The sequence below is a fragment of the Tinamus guttatus genome, unplaced genomic scaffold, assembly GCF_059628265.1.
Source record: "Tinamus guttatus ecotype Peru unplaced genomic scaffold, ASM5962826v1 Tinamus_guttatus_pri_ptg000314l, whole genome shotgun sequence".
In the NCBI taxonomy this organism is placed as follows: Eukaryota; Metazoa; Chordata; class Aves; order Tinamiformes; family Tinamidae; genus Tinamus; species Tinamus guttatus.
The window spans coordinates 11,786,652-11,808,489 of record NW_028288848.1 but is presented as its reverse complement, the minus strand read 5'-3'; the positions used below and the strand labels follow the sequence as shown (position 1 = coordinate 11,808,489).

General features: G+C 43.0%; 1 protein-coding gene and 2 long non-coding RNA genes across 3 annotated transcripts; all 3 read right to left on the bottom strand.

Annotated features, from left to right (window-relative positions):
* Nucleotides 1-207: 207 nt before the first annotated feature.
* LOC148593990 (uncharacterized) lies at nt 208-966 on the bottom strand. The gene is made up of 2 exons (XR_015913599.1): nt 815-966; nt 208-315 (listed from the first exon to the last, which is right to left on the bottom strand). It is a non-coding gene; the product is annotated as an uncharacterized LOC148593990 (long non-coding RNA).
* A 1,522-nt stretch (nt 967-2,488) lies between these two features.
* On the bottom strand, nt 2,489-3,251 carry LOC148593989 (uncharacterized). Its single transcript, XR_015913598.1, has 2 exons — nt 3,065-3,251; nt 2,489-2,622 (listed from the first exon to the last, which is right to left on the bottom strand). It is a non-coding gene; the product is annotated as an uncharacterized LOC148593989 (long non-coding RNA).
* A 235-nt stretch (nt 3,252-3,486) lies between these two features.
* Nucleotides 3,487-7,694, bottom strand: LOC148593988 (cytochrome P450 2H2-like). The gene is made up of 5 exons (XM_088528856.1): nt 7,486-7,694; nt 5,577-5,739; nt 4,492-4,641; nt 3,693-3,853; nt 3,487-3,525 (listed from the first exon to the last, which is right to left on the bottom strand). Exons 1-5 carry the CDS (start codon nt 7,660-7,662, stop codon nt 3,487-3,489), a joined length of 690 nt encoding a protein of 229 aa, XP_088384982.1. The 5' UTR covers nt 7,663-7,694.
* Between the last annotated feature and the right edge of the window lie 14,144 nt (nt 7,695-21,838).

Sequence of the window (21,838 nt, the reverse complement as noted above, 5' to 3'; positions counted from 1 at the left end):
ATGTACAAACATTTTCCTCTAAACTAAAAGGATGATCTTTCTCTTGATAAAGAATCTAGTGTTTCAGTATTTCCAGATTGGCATTTGAGGAGAGCTTTCAGGAGCTTATGGGCTTACAACTGTGTTCACGTGGTTAACGGGGAAGAAAAGAGACCTCATAAGGTTTGGACACATTTAAAACAGTGTTGACTGCTGGAGAAAGGTCAATGTCCTTGCGATCTTTAACAGGCTTCAAAGTAAAATTCTGCAGGATGGATGCAAGAAATAAGAATATCTCCATGCGTGCCAGACCTTCTCCTGCACAGATACGTTTTCCTGCAAGGAAAAATAAACACAAGTGAGATGATAGTGGAATGTTTTTCTAGCAACTTATTTTGATCATTGCTTCATAAAGGTTCAGACATCTCAGAATAAACAAGCAGCACTACAGAATTTTGGAGAAGTGAATGAATTAAACTCGGGGGCTCAGTGTCTGGAAAAACTTGGAAGTGCTTGGAGGGCAAAAACACTTTGAAGGTTTCAGCTTCTCATGTCCTGCTGTTGACTGATACTAACTTTGGAGAGAAGGGACAACTGGCATGGCTGTGGGTTACGCATCATCCATCTCTTTATTGTAGATTCAATTGGAGGAGATTTTGCAATGGTAAAAGACGAAATCAACTGGAACTCTAGTGCAGGGTTTAGAGCTGCCCAAAAGGGACTGTAACAGGAGATCACTAGCATCACTGTGGAGATCCTGGTGGCAGAGCCACTGAAATTGTCAAGAATCTCTAGGAGAGGAGGACTTAGGTTCTGAAATAGGTAGATTACTTACCTGTAGAAAATGGCAAGAAGTAGTCACTCTTTTTAAAGGTGCCATTTGCATTTAAGAAGTGTCCTGGGTCAAATTTTTCTGGATTTCGAAATTCCTTGCTGTCATGTAGGACAGAACTTAGCATAGGAAATACCAGAGTGCCCTGAATTGGCAAAGAGGGAGAAGAGAGTTTAAAACAGAGATAGTCTAAAGCAAAGTGGCATTGTGAAGTTCCCTATATAGACCCATTACGTACAGCCTTCAGTAAAAAGTAACGAGGTTAAAATTGCATGAGACAAACTAATACCATTTCAGAGGAGCCACATCAGAGGCCTAGACCATTGCCAGTCTTGGTGCATATTCATGCCTCCAAAGGACTCTTAGTTTGAGGTACGTGCCTCCCTCCAAAGCTGAGACTTTAATTCTCAACTTCCCAGCTTTGAAATTAAATAGGAACAGAATCCAGCTCCAAAGTTTGTGTGGGGACAATATCTAGACATCCTGAAGTCCACAACAGGAAGCTCCAGCTTCTATTTGCCTCTTTCTCTGTTCTCTTGGCTTGTGCAAGCTCTATGGTCATCTCAGGGGGCAGCTGAAAGTGAACAATGCAAAACATAGCAGAGCTCTGGGCTACTGAGGTCAGGTACCTAAGACTGCACATGGACATGTGATTTGGTGAGTTAGGAAACTGCCCAAATAAATCTCTACTTAGCACATAGATTAAATAGGAATTAGGTGGTTAGAAATGCTCTTTCCCTAAGCAAAAGAGCACAGCTTGAAAAGCATTATTACTGATCATGGATTCATGATCCTTTACTCCTCTAGCCTATAAAAAGCTAGCAGAACTTTCCAATCTAACTAATCAAAGCTTAAGTGAGGAAAAATGTGTGCCACCAGTCTATGTAGAAACTAAGCATGGCAAAAACTCTTTGCAATGCAGTTCAATGTCAAGAGTGGTGAGAATATTTAGGTTTTTTTCCAAAGAAATTACAAAAGCTTGTTTGCTTGCATTTGTGTGAAATACAGAAAACTTCCTTCTCACATAGAGGATGGAAAGGCTTTGTTCAAACAGAAGGAGCTGGAGCAGGTAACTTCTAGATGCCCCTTTCAGACTAAATTATTCTATGCTTAATTTTCAATGTTGAAAAGAAAATAGGATACAATGAACAGAAAGCAGAGCTTTGCCCTCTTGGGGCATAGGATCATGACTTTTCCCAGGAGCGCTAGAACTGACCTTGGGGATAAAATAGCCTCTGAATTTGGTGTCATTGGTCACAGTATGTGCGACATTAAGTGGAAGTAAATTGATGAATCTCTGGATTTCATGGACCACAGCCTCTGTGTATGGCATCTTACTCCGATCTGCCACGGAGGGACTTCGGTCTCGGCCGATCACCTGGTCAATCTCCTTGTGCATTTTCTCTGTTAGAAAATAAATCAGCGTTGAATGGACAAGCCTCCTGTGTGTTTGCCTGGACCTATCCTGTGTGTACAGCAAAACTTGCTTTGGGCACACCAGCAATAATCGTTTACTGTGAATACAACCAAGATTGATACACCTTCCATTTTGTAAGGACGTGTTTCCTTAATCAGAGGAACATTGCCCCTTGTAGTAATGACGTGAGTTGTTCAAATTGATACAATGACATAAAAAAAGCTTTCAGTTACTTATTCCCTTTTGTATTACCTTCTATCTCTGGGTATTTCGAGAGAATCAGAAGTCCATATCTCAGTGTGTTGCTGGTTGTCCCTATTCCAGCAAGGAACAAATCAAATGTGGTACTGGCCAAGCTCTCAGCATTAAAATATGAATGACCATTTCCTTTCTCCTGGAAAAAGATTTGGCAAATTGAGAAACTTGTTTACCTAAGTTATCTAAGGCAACATGTTTATGAAGGAAAGTCCTGTACCCATTATACATGTTCTTAGATACATCTAATGTCCATTCCGAAATGCAACATTCACTCTGCAGAACACCAGCAACTACAGTATTTTTACTGACTAACATCATGACTTTTTTAAAAATTTTGAAGGAACACTTGCTTACATCAACCTCCTTGATCTTCAGCTTTCCTAATGAGTGCTGCATGTCATTGTTCTATGTTTCTCTCTTTCTAAAATTCTTAGTAAGAAAATGGAGAGGACAGACTGAAATTGATGTGCCATGAAAAACAAATGTGCAATAGTAGAGTGCCCTGTGAGAAATCTAAGATCCTGGGATTCCAAACAATGTTCTTATTGTAATCTAAAAAGACTTATCTGTTATATTACCTGTTCCATTTTGATAAGAAAAGCATCAATAAAATCTCGAGGACAGCTGGGATCCAGAGTTTCCTGGTGGGCTCTTACAATTTCAGAAATAAAATCATTAATTTCATCGAGGTTTTTCACCGTTTTATGATGAGGCCCAGGTAAGCGTTCCAGGACACTTGGGAAGAAATTGTATAACTGTAAAAATAAAGTGAGGGAAAAGCACATCCTGGTTAATTTGAGTGCGACAAAATCTTCCATAGCAGTGATTATGAAAAGAGATCAGATAAGTCATTTTAGAACGGCAGTTTTTAATATTGTAGGTCTTCAATATTGAACTGAAATATGGTAGGTCTTTAATATTCAACTAGAATTTATTGCCCTTTACAAACTTAATGGCGTCACTGTATGCAAGGAAACATTTTACTACATTTTTGTTACTTTTACAATGATATCCTCCCTTGGACATACAATGGCAGGTCCTTAAGGAAAAAGGAGACTGAGAAATTGTTTGCTTAACTGCTTTTTTGGCCTTCAGAAATCTTCTCCTACTTTAGGACAATCTCAATGAAAAACTAATAACATAAATATTCACTAATAAAATATAGTCATTAATATATTTATTAACAAAAGGAAACTTTGCACTTACTATTGAATACATAGACTCCTGCAGCCTGAAATTTTCATCTAGCAAGTCAATTAAAGTTAGAAATTTTTTGTCCTCATAATCATACCGATCCCCAAAGATGATGGAGCAGATGATGTTGGCAACAGCATGCATGAGGTATTTGGTAGGATCGAAGGGCCGCTCTGTAACAAAATCAGCATCTTGCATTAGTTGTTTTGGTCCAGCGTTCCCTCCTCTGACACTACTGGGGAGCTTTGCATCTATTGTATGATGTACATCTCTCTCGTTTACAGGATACTCATGAGAGATGGCCCTGAGTATCCCACCAAATCCCGTGGTCGTGGAAGTGGTGTTCCAGCATCCTTTTAGGATTGTCTGTTTTTTTCTTTATAGAATAAGCATATGTGAAGGCTGGTTGCAGAAAGGAACGCTGTGGCTCTTGCCAGGACAGTGACACTCTCAGAGGAGATCCTTAGAAGAAATAGTTTTGACTTATATGCTACCAGAAAAGGCTTTTATGGAGTGAATCCAAAGGGGTTACCCTATGCCCTAGATCACAGCCTGTAGTAGTCCCCATCCCCATCATCGCGTCCCTAAGAGTTGGGAAGTATTGTCTAGTATTCAGAAGACTGGGCCCAAAAGCAAATAGCTGGAAATTAGTTATCTTGTCATCAGCTTCTCCAAGACCCCCCAGACTAGGGAGCAATTCAGCAGCCGTGTGCCCACTTCTTGTGTCATGCATTTGGTGAAGCAGCTCCACACTCTTCACGCTCTTTGCCGCTGCTAAGCTGTCCTAGGAGCCACAAAGTTCACATCTTACCGCGTGTGTTCTTGAGCCTCTCCACCAGAAAATGAGCTTCCTCCTGGATCCGCTGCTCAATGCTTTTCTTCCCCATCCCAAAATCACGCAGGGTGGTGAGGGTAAATCGTCGGAGTTGTTTCCAGACCTCCCCATTGCTGTTCAGAACGCCTAACAGAGAAAGGAAAAGCAGAGATGCTGTGAGGAGACAGACATTTTTCCTCTGTTAAGAGTTATACAGTGAATACCTGACATGCAAAAACACCTTTTTGTGGACTTTTACTGCAATTGCTATATGCCCCAAAACCTAATTCTCTGCACTTCTGAAGATGGCAGATCTGTTCATTTGGATTGCCACAAGCTCAGTAAAACACCAGGACAAAGGGAAGGAGGAGCATGAAGTAGTGTGTGAAAAGGGGACTGGGGATGATGTTCCTCATTATTGGATGCCACCAGGCTTTCTCTAAGAGTAGAGCTGAAATAATCATCACAGGAAAGGGCTGCTTGTTTATTGTAGAAGGTGACTGCATCTACTGACTGTGAGGTTGCTTGGAAATCCTGACAATTCTGGTTTCCCTTGTTTTCTAGCCTTCTGTCTCCTTCATACACTGGAATAGCTGTTTACTTGGATAAATACCATACTGGGAACTGCTATGCTGAATGAACCCATGGCATAGCTTTTACTGGCCTTGGCCTAGGCCTGTGTTTAACTTCTCTTTATTGTGCTTTGGAATTTGACTTTTGCTCTTTCCTTAGCAGCCTTGTATTGCTAATGTTTCCAGAGACGGGAAAAGTTTACCAACATGCTTCATAAACAATATTTTTGCCTAGAAATTGCAGACTGCTGAATAAACAAGGCACTCAGTGAAGCCAGCATATGACCTTAAACAGCTTATGTGTGTTTGTACATGTGTATGTGTCATTCCAATTAACTCAAGGATCCAAGTAGAGAATTTGGCTCTTTGTCTTTCATTTTGCCTTTTTTCTTTTTTAATACCTGACAATAATAAACAAAATCCCCACACTGCCTCTTTCACTTCCTTCTCAGCCCTTTCCTGGAGCACTGAAAGCATCAGCTCTGCACGCTAAGGTTACCAGGAACATACCTGTGCCTTTGAAGAATTTCTCAAACAGTGGTAGAAGGCCTCTGCCACTGAAATCATCGGCCTGATCAATCAGAGCTTCTTTCACAGCATCATAACCATAAAGTACCACTACCTCTCTTGGGCCCAATTGTATTTTGAAGACAGAACCATACTTTTGGCTGAGCTGTAGGAAAGAACACAAAGAAAATCACACTAGAACGGTGTCTTCACAGCACCTTCGGGACAGTCTGGACTCCTTGCTACAGGTGGATAACAACAGTTTACACAGGATCAAAAAGCAGTTAGTTAGACATGGTCACAGAGGTCCATGGAGGGTTTTCAAACAGAAATGCACCACGTTTATTTTGAAAAGTTTCTGGGCCACAAATGTCTGGGCACTGGAAGAGTATACCAGGGAATAATATCTGACTCCTTGTGCTGGTTAGGTATGCTATCCTGGGCATCTGCGTTGGGCTTGCAGTTGAGAAAAGAACATGGACTTTTGGTGTGACCTGAAACACGTTTTCCCATGTTAAGTCTTTAAGAGCAAGCTAGACAAAGTCCTATCTTTTATTACAGAAAAACTGAATAATCAAGTGCTCTAAAATAAAGCAAGATGCTTAAGGAATACTTGTGATTATAAACATTCACAAGCACTGAGACAGAAAGGAGCTCTTATATGTGTGTTTGATGGTGTACACAGTGATGTGAGCCACCTTTTTGGCCCGAAGAAGTGAATGCTCTGAAGCGGTTTTGTAAGTCCTAACACTTCATAAAAGTGTTCTGTTTTTGCTGGTGGTGGTGGTCTTTTTTATTAAAAAAAAAAAAAAACACTCTGGATGTATATGTGGATGCCACCCCACCATGACAGACAAAATGTTCTCTTATGCTCCAGTCCATAAAACTGCTTATCAATGTCCAAACTGGAGGCATGTAGTCATTGAACTGCAAAAACTGGGATTATGCTTTTCTCAGATGAATCTCAGTCACTGTTAAGGGTGCATGAGAAAAGAACTGGAATACATTTAGGCTCAGGCATATTTAATCTACAAGAGTTTCCTTTTAACAGTGCCTAACATGCAAAATTCTGAGCTCTCCACAGACTCTATTTTTGGAGGAACGATGCTTCTGGTGTAGAGTTGCCGAGTGGAGACAGATAAATGGAGACTGAACTATAGGGGTTGAAGTAGAATTCATACTTGACAAAATGCTACAGTGCCACCATGTTCCACATACTGGTAAAACTTGCAGACTTGCTGAGCCTGTAGCTCAAGCCTCGAGCTTCTCAGCTGGTCTGAATTCCTGGGAATACTGGGATTTGTCCCCATGGAGAGGACCTCAGTTCAAAGTGTCTGGAAGTCCAGAGACCTTTCTCATCCATTCATTATCCTCTCCATGTACTCATGTTGCAGCTGCTCCCACAGAACTCCCAACACACAGGTTTGTGTTTGACAAATGGGTGCCATTAGCTGGGAGAAGAAACAGGTAGCACACTTCACCTCCAGAATTTTCTGCTTCACACTCTACTTCTACTCTTAGGGGATCCTGTCTATCTATGTCTATCTGCTAGGAAGGAGAGGCAGCAAAATGGAGTGGAGGTCATTCCCAAAGCAGGGCTAGGCAATGTTGCCAGAGTCATGTGGAGCTGGGCACAAGAAGAGTACCATGAACTGCATCAGAACCTTGGCTGCAAAGCCATTTCAGTACTGTCATGAGATCAGCAGAGCACTCATCCTTATCATTATTATAATATATAACATACAGATTTCAGATGCACACATTTTTGAGAAAGTTCCTTTTTCAGTGCTGCTGACATTCAGTTAATGCAGCTTTGACACTGTCTGTTGCATTGAGCTGAAAGCCCATCTGCACTGGACTCCATTTTAAATGCAATAGAGGCAACATAGGAAGAAAAGAGACAATCCCTTACCTTCTCCAGGCTTTGAGACACCTTTCCTGGATTCAAATGGAACACGCTTCCAATTAAGGGGAGTGCTAAAGGACCAGGAGGCTGCTTCCCTGGTTTAGATTTACCTTTCCATGCTGAAAAGAGAAGGTATGAGAAACAAGTCATCAAGAAAATAGTGGTCATTCCTAGGGGCTCCATGGTGGGCCAAATAAAAGATGTCAAGTTTCAGAAGAAACTGAGACTGGACCTGCAAAGCCAGTTATATATATATGTTTTAGCACTGAAACACATGGGAAAATCAGCCAATGACACCTCTCTGTTTCTGATGAGATAGGAGGTTACTTATTAACCTGCACAAGATAGAAAAATGAACCAATTGGAAATGAAGTAGTTGTTAACATAGACGATTTGTGTGTGAGTGTGTGTGTGTTCCTGGCTTGTGTTCCTTTGTGTAACACAGAACATAAGAAATCAGCTTCTAATGCTATCGAAAGAACTTGAAATCCTTTTTTCTTCAGGACTTCAGGCAATGTTAAGATCTGTAGTTATCCTTGTGACAAGTGGGACTTGTAAATAGAGTAATGCTATCCCGGTGCGTTCCTTCACAGAATAAAGGTAGGGAAGGGTAGAGAGCCAAGATGCACAATGGACCAGAAAAAAAAAATAGAGCCTACTGCAGTGTATATGCCTATATAGTCAGTTCTTGCTGTTTGTCCTCACTCGCAGAGTAACCACCACCAGTCACTAACCACAGTGGAGGGAGGGAGGAATTGTGGCAGAAGAAAGGGCATAAGCCTTTCCACACTCTGTCTTGGCTTGTACTTCAGCAGCTCTGTGGCTCTTTCCCTCAGACCCACGGGGTCTCTGGCCTTTTCTCCTTCCCCTGAGACACACCAAAATGAGACCTCAGAAATGAGTGGAGAGTGAGGTGGATTGAGTATGGGCTGGATGGTAGAGCTCTGAGGGTCATGATAAATGGGGCCGAGTCTAGTTGGAGGCCTATAGCCAGTGGTGTCTCTCAGGGATGAGTACTGGGCCCTGTACTGCTCAACTTGTTCATCAATGACTTGGACAAGGGGACAGGGTGCGCTCTGAGCAAGTTTGCGGATGATACCAAACCGAGTGGAGTGGCTGACACTACCGAGGACTGTACTGCCATTCAGAGGGACCCAGACAGGTTGGAGAGTTGAGTGGAGAGGAACCTCATGAGGTTCAGCAAGGAGAAGTCCAGGGTCCTGCAGCTGAGGAGGAATAACCACAGGCACCACTACAGATTAGGGGTCGATCTGCTGGAAAGCAGCTCCGTGGAGAAGGATCTGGGAGTCCTAGTTGGCAACAAGTTAACCATGAGTGAGCAATGTGCCCTCATTGCCAAGAAGGCCAATGGGATCCTGGCCTGCATCAGGAGGAGTGTTGCCAGCAGGTCGAGGGAGGGGATCCTCCCCCTCTACTCAGCTCTGGTGATGCCACACCTGGAGTATTGGGTGGTTCTGGGTTCCCCAGTACAAGAGGGACATGGAGCTTCTAGAGAGGGTCCAGTGTAGCACGACAAAGATGATTAAAGGACTGGAGCATCTATTGCATGAGGAAAGACTGAGTGAGCTGGGCCTGTTTAGTCTAGAGAAGAGAAAACTGAGAGGGGATGTGATCAATATGTACAAGTACCTGAGGGGAGAATATAGGGAAGATGGGACCAAACTCTTCTTAGTGGTGGCCACTGACAGGACAAGGGGTAATGGGTGCAAGTTGAAATACAGGAGGTTTTATCTCCATGTGAGAAAGAACTTCTTTCCTGTGAGGGTTACAGAGCCCTGGAACAGGATGCCCAGAGAGGTGTTGTGGATTCTCCTTCTCTGGAGATCTTCAAAACCCAGCTGGATGCCACTCTGTGCCATCTGCTCTCAGTGTCCCTGCTTGTGCAGGGGCATTGGACCATATGACCTCTAGAGGTCCCTTCCAGCCCTAGCCATTCCATGAATCTGTGATTCTGTAAAAAGCACAGACCAAAAAGCAAACCATTCCCACAACATGGCACAGCCTGCCTAGCCCGTGGGCAGCACACTGTTCTGTGTAGTGCAAGGCTGGTGGGTCTGCTCCTCAGGACTCTTCACTATGCAAAGATGTGCCAGGAGGAGAGGGGAAATGGCAGGGCTGCTTCCACCTCTCCCACTCACTCGAAACAGGACATGGAGGAGGGAGGAATGAGAGACAGGCCCACATCTACGCAGCATCCTTAAGACAACCCATTCTTAGACAACCATTAGCACGAGGAGGATCCCATCCAAGCTACTACATTAGTGGCTTCCTCGGGGCCATCAAAATGGGCCAGAGAATGATTCGGCTCTTTTCTTCCATCCAGACCATCCCATTATGGCTTTTGAGATACATAGTAAAAAAGATACAAAGTCTTAGATGTTATGACACTGGAAAGAAATGTTAAAATTTAGAGGATAGAAATATAAAATACATAACGTAGAGAACATTTGTATGTCCCTCAGGTCATGGCAATGAGCTGTGAAAGGCACACTACACTCTTTCTGTGTAGAAATCTTTCCTAATATCTATCCTGAACAAACCCTGGTGCAACATGAAACCGTTTCTCCTTATCCTATTGGTACTTATCTTGGAGAAAAGATTGACCATTCTTCACTATAACCTCCTTTCAGGTAGTTGTGGAGAGCCATGTCGGGCTGTTTTGAAGAAGGTGATTCTGATTCCCTGTGCATCTCTCCTAGTCCTAACAATGTTCTTTACCAAATAACAGCCTTGCTGTTGTTTCTAATACAATGCCATTGGTTTGCCTACTGTACACTGAAGGTACCCATGTGTTTAAAAGCTAGATGTGAGTAGGCGAGTGAAAATGCGAACAGCCTTCCAGACCATGTCTGGAGGCAAGGTGGCATTGGGTTGGTCATTTTCAACAGAAAAAAATGAAGATGTCTGCAATTTTTCCCCCTTCACTTTTGCGGATAAAGTGACTTGCAGTGCCTGACTGGCAATGCCAAGGGCAAACAGCTGCTGTGAATACTAATCCATTGGAAAAACAGGGCTGTGCTCACAGCTTAACTCCAAGGTCCCGGCATTCCCTTTTTCGCATCTCATGACCCTCTAAGGAGTTTCAAAGCAGTGTGCAGTAAAGCCAGAACTGCGCTGAGGACTCTGTGAGTTTCACTGGGAAGAAATGTTAATTCAAAAGGTTTTGGGTCACCTCTGATGACAGAAAGACAAGAACCAAACCCCAGGCTTTTCTGAGTAGGAAAGACCTATCCTGAGGCAGTTCATGCTCACAAGAAGCACCTGAAAGATTCTGATTTCTCCCAGCATGGCATGAAAGCAGATGCTGGAGCATTACAAAATGCACCTTCCTCTGGCTGCCTGAGCTATTTTCTGTTCTAATTATCAGGGCTGGTCTCCACTGTGTGGAAGCACTGGACCAGCTTTGAAATTCTAGTCCTCCTTCTGGATATGTCTCCTGAAAGCTCTTGTTCTGCTGGCTTCAACTGATCTTGGGTATGGACTTGCTCCTGGAATGCTGTTTATATGGAGCCTTTGTATTTATATGTAGCCTTTAAAACACATTACATACATTTCTTAGCGTTGGAGCATACGGTTCTTACATCTGATACTGATCCCTGGGGGACACTACTGGCCACAGGCCTCTAACTAGACTTGGCCCCATTTATCACGACCCTCTGAGCTCTGCCATCCAGTCACTTCTCAATCCACCTCACTGCCCACTCATCTAACCCACACTTCCTGAGTTCCCCTATGAGGATATTATGGGAGGCAGTGTTGAAAGCCTCGCTGAAATCAAGGCAGGGAACAATGTGTTATCATTATGCAGATTGGCCTGTGGAAATCCTGTCTGCTCTGCTGTGAGCAACAATTCAGCTCTTAAAGAATTCTTTCTTTCAGAAACAACTCTCCTTCCTCTCTTGTAGAAAATGACTATGTCGAGCCCCGTCTTAATCCTGTCTTAAATCTGATAGCCATTGGACAGAGGATCTGCCGAGACTACCACGTAATATGGTTCAGTCACTGCAGCACCATGAAGCAACTTCTGTAATATGTGCATTTGTAACACGCTGCCCTGCTAGCACTAGAGATAAGATATGATTGTGTTGTTGTTTTTCAGATGATAGCAGTGCAAAAGTCTTGGTTAAACATTTGTGAACAAACTCATTTTACCCAAAAGACAACTCATTTAAATAAAAATCAAGCCAATGAAATATCTTCTGTTCATCAGAGATTTCAAATAAATCGCAGATTGCCATGACCTTGTTTAGACGCCAGGAGGGCATGGAAGTTCAGTAGGTTTTGCTCATAGCCTCTCATTGTGTAACCTGCACTGGGACTCTACCAACTGTTAATCGTTCTGCAGCTGCTGTTGCCCATGACCTTTGAGTACAGACAAGTTCCTTAGCTTTAGACTCTGTTCAGAATCAAATAAGAGTAGGTCCTTCCCCGAGTCACGCAGAAGAAATTCAGGAAATTGGAATGCAAGTTCCAAAGTAGAAAGAGGCACAAAGTTGAAGGCTGCCAAATTGCAAAGGAGATGGAGATGGCTGAGCATGAACTCCTGAGGTTGCTACTTCCTCCTGCCTACCCCACTTCAGCTGCATGGGCAGCTGAGCTATTAGGAAAAAATTCTACACGGAAAGAGTAGCCAAGCATTGGAACAGGTTGCCCAGGGAAGTGGTGGATTCATCATCCCTGGCTGGTGGTGTTCAAGAAATGTGTAAGAGAGGCATTTAGGGACATGATTTAAGAAGTGTGGTGTTGAGGGGCCTACAGCTGGACTCAAGAATCTTGAAAGTCTTCCCCAACCATAATGATTCTATGATTCTATGAAGCACTTGTTGAACCACCACAGTGCACAACGGAGCATCTGGAAGGCCCACATCCTGGGAGATAACGTGAAAGGGAAGATTCAGCAATGATCAGGTAACAAAAACATTGCATCTACTTGGTGATATCAAGTACCTACCGTTATGAGAAAAGTAAATGAAATTATGCATTTAAATCATAAAAAGTAACTAACGGTAACACCAACTGATTTAGCATATGTTTTCATGATACTTCGTCATATTTTCAGTTCTGCCAGAAACAGAAGCACAAGGTAGCAGTATGGTTTGGATGGCTAAAGAAGAAAACTATGGAAACAGGATAATCCGAAGAAGTTATCTCACATCCTGGTACAGCCAGCAATGGCCATTTCTTGCAGGACGATGGTCTTTCTTCACCATGGTGACACCATCTACCCACTGACTAGGTAGAAAGTGAGGCTAGGGTAATTTCCTTAATATCACACAGGAAAACACTAGTATGTTATGATGCAAATATTTGTGGGAGAATATGCTATTGATTTTTTGTCTCATCACCCTAGTACACGTTTACATAGAGAGATTTACATATCTTCTTAACCATCTTGGAGGCCTTAGTTTTGGGACAGAAAGGGTTTTAGAGATTAAAAGTATTCTAACTTCATGTTGACAGGTGGTTGTATCTGTCTGACAGTAAGGCTTTTCTAAACAAGCCAAAATACATTAGGTGCGGTAAAAGTGTTCATCGCATTTCCCAACTCTATATCGAAGTAACTGAGGAAATGCAAATTACCTTGAGAAAGAGGAGTGAGACAGCAAGTCCATGAGCAGTGCACAGAGCACAGGATAGGATGGAGGGCACTGCTGGTAAGGGGTGTTTCTCTGACCAAGTGTCAAGTTGGTAATTGGGCAGTGGAGGCTGCAGGTACAAGCGTGGAGACTGAGCAGCACCAGTGGTTGCCTTCATGAAAGATCTCCAGGTATTGCTGTGCTAAGGCCACAGGAAGAAGGAAAGTTTGTAAGGTCGAGCAGGCATTTTGGAGAGCTTATTTTCTGCTCACCATGGTGGACGTCAGTTATGAAAAGTCTGTCTGGGACAGCTGAACTGATGCAGCCTGATCTTTCATGACCGGCATCAATACCTCCATGAAGTGACAAGCAGATAAGGGTAGCAGACGAACAGTGCTAATGTTTAATAGTGATTGATTTAAAGGCCACACAGCCCATTCTCTTCTGTGGCAGTTGTCTTAATGCAGGGCTTCATTCTTTTGCCCCATCCCATAGCCAAACCATGTCACAAGCTTTTCCATTCTTCTCCACTACAGACTTACTGCGTGAGTAAACAAGGCCCAGGTAAAGACTCCTCTGCTTTCTGCCTCCTGTGTGGAAGGTGGTTCAGTCCATCCGCGAAGCCGTTGTCCTCTGCTGCACATACACCCCCCTAGCAATGCCAATGCCTACTGCACTCTCTGTCATAAAAATGAAAGACGTCCAACATCATTTGGCTTAAATGGAGTTGGAATAGAGGAAGAGGATGAGGTCAGCTGTGATTTTTTTTCTCACTTGAAACATGTCTAAAAATATCACATCTCAAAAAAAAAAAGTCAATTAAAAAGAACCTCAAGAGTTGGTTATTCCCCCTGCCTTGCTCCTGTATGACTTTCAAAGAAGGAGTCCTTCACTGAAATAAATCTCCCAGTAGTGCTGAGGCAAAATATATACACAGATTCATTTGCAGCACAGTACATCAAGTTCTGTGAGTGTTCAATAGCTGTGATGATACTGTCACCACAGAGAAAGGAACACTAAAAAAGAAGCTAAACGGACACTTCGCACAGCCTATGTGGTATTCCCCAACAACTTGGCAGGAAGGATATTTGATTTTTGAGTGCCAATGGCTGGGTTAAACAATTGCTAATGAACTCAATCTAGGCATCAGCTGATAGATTCCACATTCACTTGGGAAGAGGCCAGCAGCTCTGCTCCTGAGAGCACGCTAGGGACTGGGGGATGCAGAGGGGAAGGCTACAGGGACAGGCACCCCTAGGTGACCCATCAGGGGGTACTTCCTCATTCCCTATGCCCAGCCCACAGCAGCCACGCTTGGCACACGAAAGGTTTACGAACGTCAGGGAGGGCTGATGCATTTTCCTACCTGCCATGGCAGGTGAATGACATTGCACACTGAAGTACAAACACCTGAACTACAGATTGAACTGCCATGCCCTGAACTCCCTTGGCCACAAACAGGGGTTGAAAAGTAGCAAGGGTAAGAGGGCGACTGCCTAATGATCAAGAGCAATTGAAAGGGAAGAACAAACTTAAATGAACTAATGCAACGAATCAAAAGACGTAACTACAGCTATCTGCCTAATGCATCTAACCATGGTATACAATTTAGCAGCAGTGATTTTTTTTTTCCTCACTTGAAAGATGTTTAAAAATATCACATTTCAAAAAAATAAACATGTCTAATTAAAAAAACTGAAGAATTGGTTATTCCCCCTGCCTTCCTCATGCAAGACTTTCAAAGGAGTCATTAACTGAAATAAATCTCTCTGTAGTGCTAAGGCAAAATATATACACAGATCCATATCCTATGTACATCAAGTTCTGTTAGTGTTCAATAGCTGTGATGATACTGTCACCAAAGAGAAAGGAGCACTAAGAAAGAAGCTAAACGGACACTTCATACAGCCTATTTTGCAATGACTTGACAGGAAGGATATTTGATTTGTGAGTGCCAATGGCTTGGTTAAACATTTGCTAATGAACTCTGTTAATCGAGGCACAAACTGATAGGTTGCAACATCAACCCAGCAAAACAATTTTTATTAGAATGCATGATCTTATTCTAGGTACCTTTATAACGTACCATACCTCTTTTATCATACCTGTCAGTGTAAGGTCCATTGAATATCCAGACTAAAAGTTATTAAGGAGAGATTATTATTTATTATTTGATCCTGTTGTACTTGAAGGCATCTGTAGAGTAAGTGAGGGTGCAGGCCTGCCTGTAGGTACTTCATCCTAAATAAGGTACTTCATCCTAAATAAAAGGGAATTTAAAAATGAGTCTATCATAGTCTATCATAGTCTATCATAGTCTATCAAGAGCAATTGAAAGGGAAGAACAAACTTAAATGAACTAATGCAAAGAATCAAAAGACGTAACTACAGCTCTCTGTCTAATGTATGTAACCATGGTATACAATTTTAAAAAGGATTTTAAGCTACTTGGCTAAGAGATAATTTTTAAAAAATAAATTTTGTATTGCTATACATATGGAAATTTCTCGTCCATTGGCTTCACAGATATTCAGCCTTCATTTAATTTTACACTTGCCCCATCACTGTGTAAGCAGTAAGTTCCTGCTGCACTTGCTTCTGAAATTGCTCAAAGAAAAGAAGAATCAAAAGAGAAATACAATTTCTCTTCTTTATACACTTCTCTACTCACCTCTATCATTTTTTTCCTTGACATCTAATGACAAAAAGACATTCAATGACAGTTCTTGTTAATATACAAAATACTCTTCCGAAAAAACACCCCCCCAAGCAAAGGTTTCTGCTGCAGTGGCTGAGGTGCTGCAGACTTGCTCCTTTCTCAGGTGCTCTGCAAGTAAGAGGGAAGATTCTTTATTCTCTCCAAAAGCCTTCTTTGATCAAGGAATTGCACTGTGTTGTACAGTCTAATTAGCCACATGTGTAATTACATTATGATGCAGCATCACGCGGACCATATTTGATAACATCTGAGCCCGGCAAAGCTGTCAAAGTTGCATTGTTAGTGCATTAGTGGCCATTTAGTGCCAAATAATTCCTCATATTCTGTTCATCCTTAGAATTGGAGAGGGATTTGGGAGTCCTGGTTGACAAGAAGTTCACCAGGAGTCAGCAATGTGCCCTCATTGCCAAGAAGGCCAATGGGATCCTGGCCTGCACCAGGAGGAGTGTCGCCAGTGGATCAAGGGAGGGCATCCTGTCCCTCTACTCAGCTCTGGTGATGCCGCACCTGGAGTATTGGGTGCAGTTCTGGGCTCCCCAGCACAAGAGGGACATGGAACTTCTAGAGAGGGTCCAGTGTAGAGCAACAAAGATGATTAAAGGACTGAAGTGTCTATCTTGTGACGGAAGACTAAGCAAGCTGGGCCTGTTTAGCCTAGAGAAGAGAAGACTGAAAGGGGATCTGATCAATATATGTAAGTATCTGAGTGGAGAATGTAAAGAGGATGGGGCCAAACTCTTCCTGATGGAAGTTCCATCTCCATGTGAGGAAGAACTCCTTTCCTGTGAGGGTGACAGAGCCCTGCAACAGGCTGCCCAGAGAGGTTGTGGAGTCTCCTTCTCTGGAGATCTTCAAAACTCACCTGGACGTCACCCTGTGCCGCATGCTCTAGGTGTCCCTGCTTGTGCAGGAGGCTTGGACTAGATAATCTCTAGAGGTCCCTTCCAACCTTAACCATTATGTCATTATGCCCTTAATGTCATGGATTTGCCAATTAACCTTACCAAGAAATACGTCATTGAAAATTTTTACTGCAGCTGCCCGCAAAAGCCCAGACTTCACTTCATCTTCATCCAGGGCTGGAGGGATGAAGAAAGCCATGTCATCTCCCTCAAACTCTGTCTTTTGACTCTTCATCAGCAAACAGAGGGACTGTTGCAAGAAGCCAGGAGCTTAGGTCCAACACTCTCACCTCCCAGCACTGTCAGAAAGGCTTTGGCATAGATGAAGCCTTGGTCTAGGCCAGCTTTGGCTGCTGGCTGTTCTGGTACTTCTCTCCACCTATGTCCATCCACACGTTGCAGGATGGGTTTAATTCACCTAAAGACGAGGCTGAGAGGAGAGGGGAGACAGAAGAGTAAATCTTCACCATAAGGTAGCTCCTTTTTGTTATCTTTTTTTTTCTTTCTTTTTGATTTCCAGCTTTCCACTAGCAATATTTTTGAGGGAAGGTGAGGAACGCAAATAAATCTTATCGATTCCCACAAATAAATCTTATCTCTTCTCACGGTTGTTTCAGCAAATAAAATCACTTTTTTTTATTCCCAAAGGCCATAAACTCACATGTGAACCCTGAATGCTTTTGAAAGTGAATGTAGAATCCAGCAGAAGAGGAGTCCTTGCGGCACAGTCGCTGACGTAGTTTCTGTAGATTGTTGGGTTTCCACCTAACACAGACACATTTTTCTGGCTGGAGAAGAAAAACAGCCTATTGACAAGCTGGCAACTGGCACTGCAGTAAAGAAACTTTGGCAGGACCTTTTACATTAACTGATATTGGGTTGTTATGAGAAATGAGCAATTCCCGCTGCTTGGCTAACCTGTTAATAACTCCTGATCAGGTCAGATGATCGCGGACACGGGATGTACCTTTACTGCTTGATGCCACCAATGGCTGTGCGAGGTCACCTGAGCTTCTGGAGTGCTGTGAGATCCCAGTGCTCTCTCCTGGCTGGTGCTGTCTCCATGTGGGTTTCCTCAAGCTGCCAGGGAGGGGTTGGCAGAAGCCTTTCTGCAGCTCCACAGCTCTCATCTTTACTGAGGAGCATGGGCCACGGGAAGCAACCGTGTCTCCCCTGCAGCATGGATTCCCACAGGAGTCCTCCTCTCTCCGGGACCCGTGGGGCTCCCCAGACACCTGTGTGTTACGTGCTGGTGTGTCAGCAGCAGCACGTGCTGGGCTGCCTGCGGGTGCTGTGCGCAGCGCACCATAAGATGAAGCTGTGCCAATCAGAGCCCTCACCCCAGCAGCCTCGCACTGCCGTTTTTCATTCAGCGCTTCGAGTCTTTATTTCAGTTTTCCATACCCTCCACTCAGATTTTAGGAGATATCTTCCACAAAATGCACAGAGAGAGACAAGCAACAAGCAAAAATTCTGCTTATTGCCATGTGTCAGGTTAAAGCCAAGCAAGCAGCTCTGCAGGGCAGACTGTGTTTCATGACTACGCCTTGGAAATTCATGCTGAAATTTACAGTATGTTAGCTTTTAAAAGCTTTTAATGAAGACACTTAATGCCATTTTATCCTGACAACATTCAGGAAAATGTGTTTAGCATGGTGTGGCCGGTGTGATATTTCACCCTCACCTGATGGAACTACTGAGGTCTGGGAGTTCCAAATCACATCCCTCCCCAGATGCCACAAGCAGTAATACAGCAATCACAACTCTGCACTGCAAACTGCTTAACCAGGGCCCTACCTTGCAAAGAAGAGGGCAGATGCAAACAAGACATGGTGTCTGACCCCCAGAGCTTATGGTCTTTTGACTGCAAAACAGCCTCTTTACCCAATTCTTCATTCTTCATTCACATCAATAAACTACTTTGCAGCACTTCCAGTCTCCCTATAGGCTGAAAGTCTTAAATAAATATTTTATAATCTCTCAGTGGAAATTGTTATCCATTTTTTCTAATGCTGGTCTGCTCTTTGAAGTGCACAGAGGGAACAAAAAGCCAAGTAACACTACCACGAAACACTTCATACAGACAGTTAGAGCCACATGATGATTTCCTCATTATGAGGAAGTCTGCAAAGGTAATAATCTCATTCCTCTAATTCCTGAGGGAGTGAGAAGGTGACTCCTATTTTATATTGTCCAAGACCCCAGGTGACATGGCAAACCCAGATAGCAGGTAACATGGCAAAGAAAACCTTTCCACAGAAAAAGGACTCTTTATTCCACTACACAGGCATAAGCATGCAGAACTACTCTTGAATTCAGAAGGATGACTCCAGATTAATGGAGGGGAATGAATAAAAGCAGAATTACCAGTAATGGTTCATCAGCTTCTAAAAGACCTCTGCACAGAATGATCACTGATTTTGAACAGATCCACGAAAAGTATGGTCTATCATTTAGTTAAGGGGATTATGAAAGAATACTTCATTAGAGAGAGACAACCCATTGATTATAGATAGGAAATGATTCTGTTGTGGGGCTATAACTTTCCTCTGCTTACAGGAAGAGTGGAAAGCACTCATGGAGATTCAGAAGCACCCTAATACCTCAGTGAATATTCCCTATTTGGGGTCTGTATCTGTTTTCAGAAAGAAGGAAAATTACTGGCACAAACCTTTCTCTGCCTGCTTTGCTCCGACCGAGTTTTACACAAGGGATCTGCACACACACATCAAGCTTTCTAACAGGAGCAAACTTACCCTTCTCACTTATCAGACCATCACCCACTTGCCACCATCACATCCACACAAAGGCAGTGCTAGGAGATTGCACTTGTGTGGTATTAGAGAGGCACGTAGAGACAGAGGTTAGTGACTCTGTATCATGTCCAAGGAATAGGAATGCTGCCTCAAACAAATGACTCAGTGGTTTTATATTGATCATGACAAAATCAGAGATCATAACAATCTGGCATTCAGTCAAATAAAGCCATATCTGTGAGGTTATACATGGAAAAAATCATTGTACTAGAGAAGCATTAAACATGTTGGGGTAAAATCAAAACCTTCTTCTGAGGAAAACTGAATCTGAGCTCAGAGCTGGCCTCAAGGGAGAGCAGACCAGCAGGGATGGGCCACTCGGTGCCTTGCTGAGAAGGAAAGTAGGGATGGAGAGCTTGCTGCTGCCAAAAATAAAACCCTACCAAGAAGAAAAATGCCATCCTACCCAGATGTCTACATATGTTTTCTTAGAAATATTGAGGTGGGAAGCCAGAGCATTCCCTTCATCAGTCAGTAGAGATTTGCAGTGTTGACAAAGAATATTTCCAAAAGTGTTTAAGGCAATAAAGGTGATGGATCAGCAGAGGGCAGCAGATGCAATGGGACACCCGATTTACATCTTTGAAGCCCTGGGTAACCCTAGCAAGGGAGAGTCCTCTCCACCCTCAGGGTCCCGCTGAGGCTCCATGCAGGGCTCTCCTATGTCTCTGCTGTGGTGCTTGCCTTCTCCTCAAACCTCCTGCCTCAAAGAACGAATCACACCTGAAATTTGGCAAGTCAGTGCTGCTATGATTTGCACATTGTCCATCTGTCATAAGACACTCTAGAAAACTCCAGTCTCACTGAATTGCAATGAAGAAAGAGTTTCTCTTTCTTAGCTCTCCTGATTACCTCCCAGAACACAGTGGACTCTCTCAGCACAGTCACAAGGCTATATCCACGCACACCGCTTTCCACCTGAAACGAAGCTTAAGACTCACATTCATGTCAAACCCAGACTCTCAAAAACCTACAGCTGCATCTTATCTGCCCTCTCTTATTTCCCCTGCATGTCTGCACATGCAGCAGTCACCCATCAGCCCTCCTTGTGGAGGAAGTCAGGCTGCAGGCCGTGCTCCCTTGCTAGAGCAGAGCCACAGCAAAGCTCTCTCAAACCGGCCCCGCTGTACTCACCAGTGCGCTGGTTATGGGGAAGCAGCTAGTAATTTCTTTTACTGGATGTATGTTCTAGTGCACGCAGAGCTGTCCTCGTCATATGGTTCATTCTGTGTGACTCCAGCTCACATACACAGGCATCTTGCAAGGGAACCTGAAAATTAACTGCCAGTATTCTCTTTGGGAGAAAAATGCCATTGTGTTCATGGAGCAAATGATGGGATTTGAGTCTTACCTTTTACAGTAGGGAAAAGCAAAGATTTTCTCTTAATAACCTTAGTGGAACACCACTTGAAAGGAGTAAATGAAGAATTAGGGGTGTCGTAATAGAAAAAAAAAACTTACCCTAAGTGGCCTTATCAATTTAGCTACCTTTTTCTAACAACTGTTAAGTTTTGAAGAGTAAAAGAACAGTCTGACGGTTTCACTTCATTTAGAAGAAACTTTTCCCAACTTTAAACACCTCAAGATTTGGAAAAACAGAAACAAATATCCAAATTTTATTCTGAAATTTTATTGGCCTGAGGAGTTTTGGCTTTGAAGAGACTCTTTGTTATTCATATGAAATATGATACTTATAGGAAACTCAATCCTGCATCTTTTGTCAACAAATTCATTCAAAATGGAAATGCTCATAACGAAAGTCCTCGAACAAGAAAAATGTTGGTAGGCCAAGCTATACCAAAAGCATTAAACAAATCATAAAGAAGTCTCACATAAAAGCTACAGATATCTAATTTTCTCCACAGCATTCTTTCCCAGCTTTTTTAGGATTTTGATGTTACTCTGATTCATTCCCATGAGACCATGGGAAGACCTTCTCTCATTAGATGATTGGATTAATTTACACATCTGAATAGGATCCCAGTTTGATTAGTCACTTCAACAAAGCCTCTGAACCTTATGGGGCTTATGCAGATGCAGTCTGACCTGCTCTGTCACTGTGCTCTAGTACATGAATTTTGCAAGGCCTCCTACAGCTTCCTGTTATTACATATTTTGGTTGCCTCTTGAGACACAAGTGCTGTTAAGAAAGTTTTCTTGCTACTAACATTTCTATGTGTATTTTGAGGAAACTTTTGCTGTCAAAGCAAGCCTGCCAAACAGAAGGGAGAAGAAAACATAATTAAATATTATTATCTCTGCTTATTTCCTTCTAGGCAGACAGAGCTACCATTACCCCTAAGACTTAATAATTTCAGGAAAGCC

Coding starts and splice junctions, on each gene's coding strand:
- LOC148593988 (XM_088528856.1), bottom strand. CDS start 7,662: ATGGAGCCCCTAGGAATGACCACTATTTTCTTGATGACTTGTTTCTCA. Junction 5,740..7,485: donor TGTCTCAAAGCCTGGAGAAG/GTAAGGGATTGT, acceptor TCTTTCCTACAG/CTCAGCCAAAAGTATGGTTC. Junction 3,854..4,491: donor GAGGCTCAAGAACACACGCG/GTAAGATGTGAA, acceptor ATTTTGTTACAG/AGCGGCCCTTCGATCCTACC.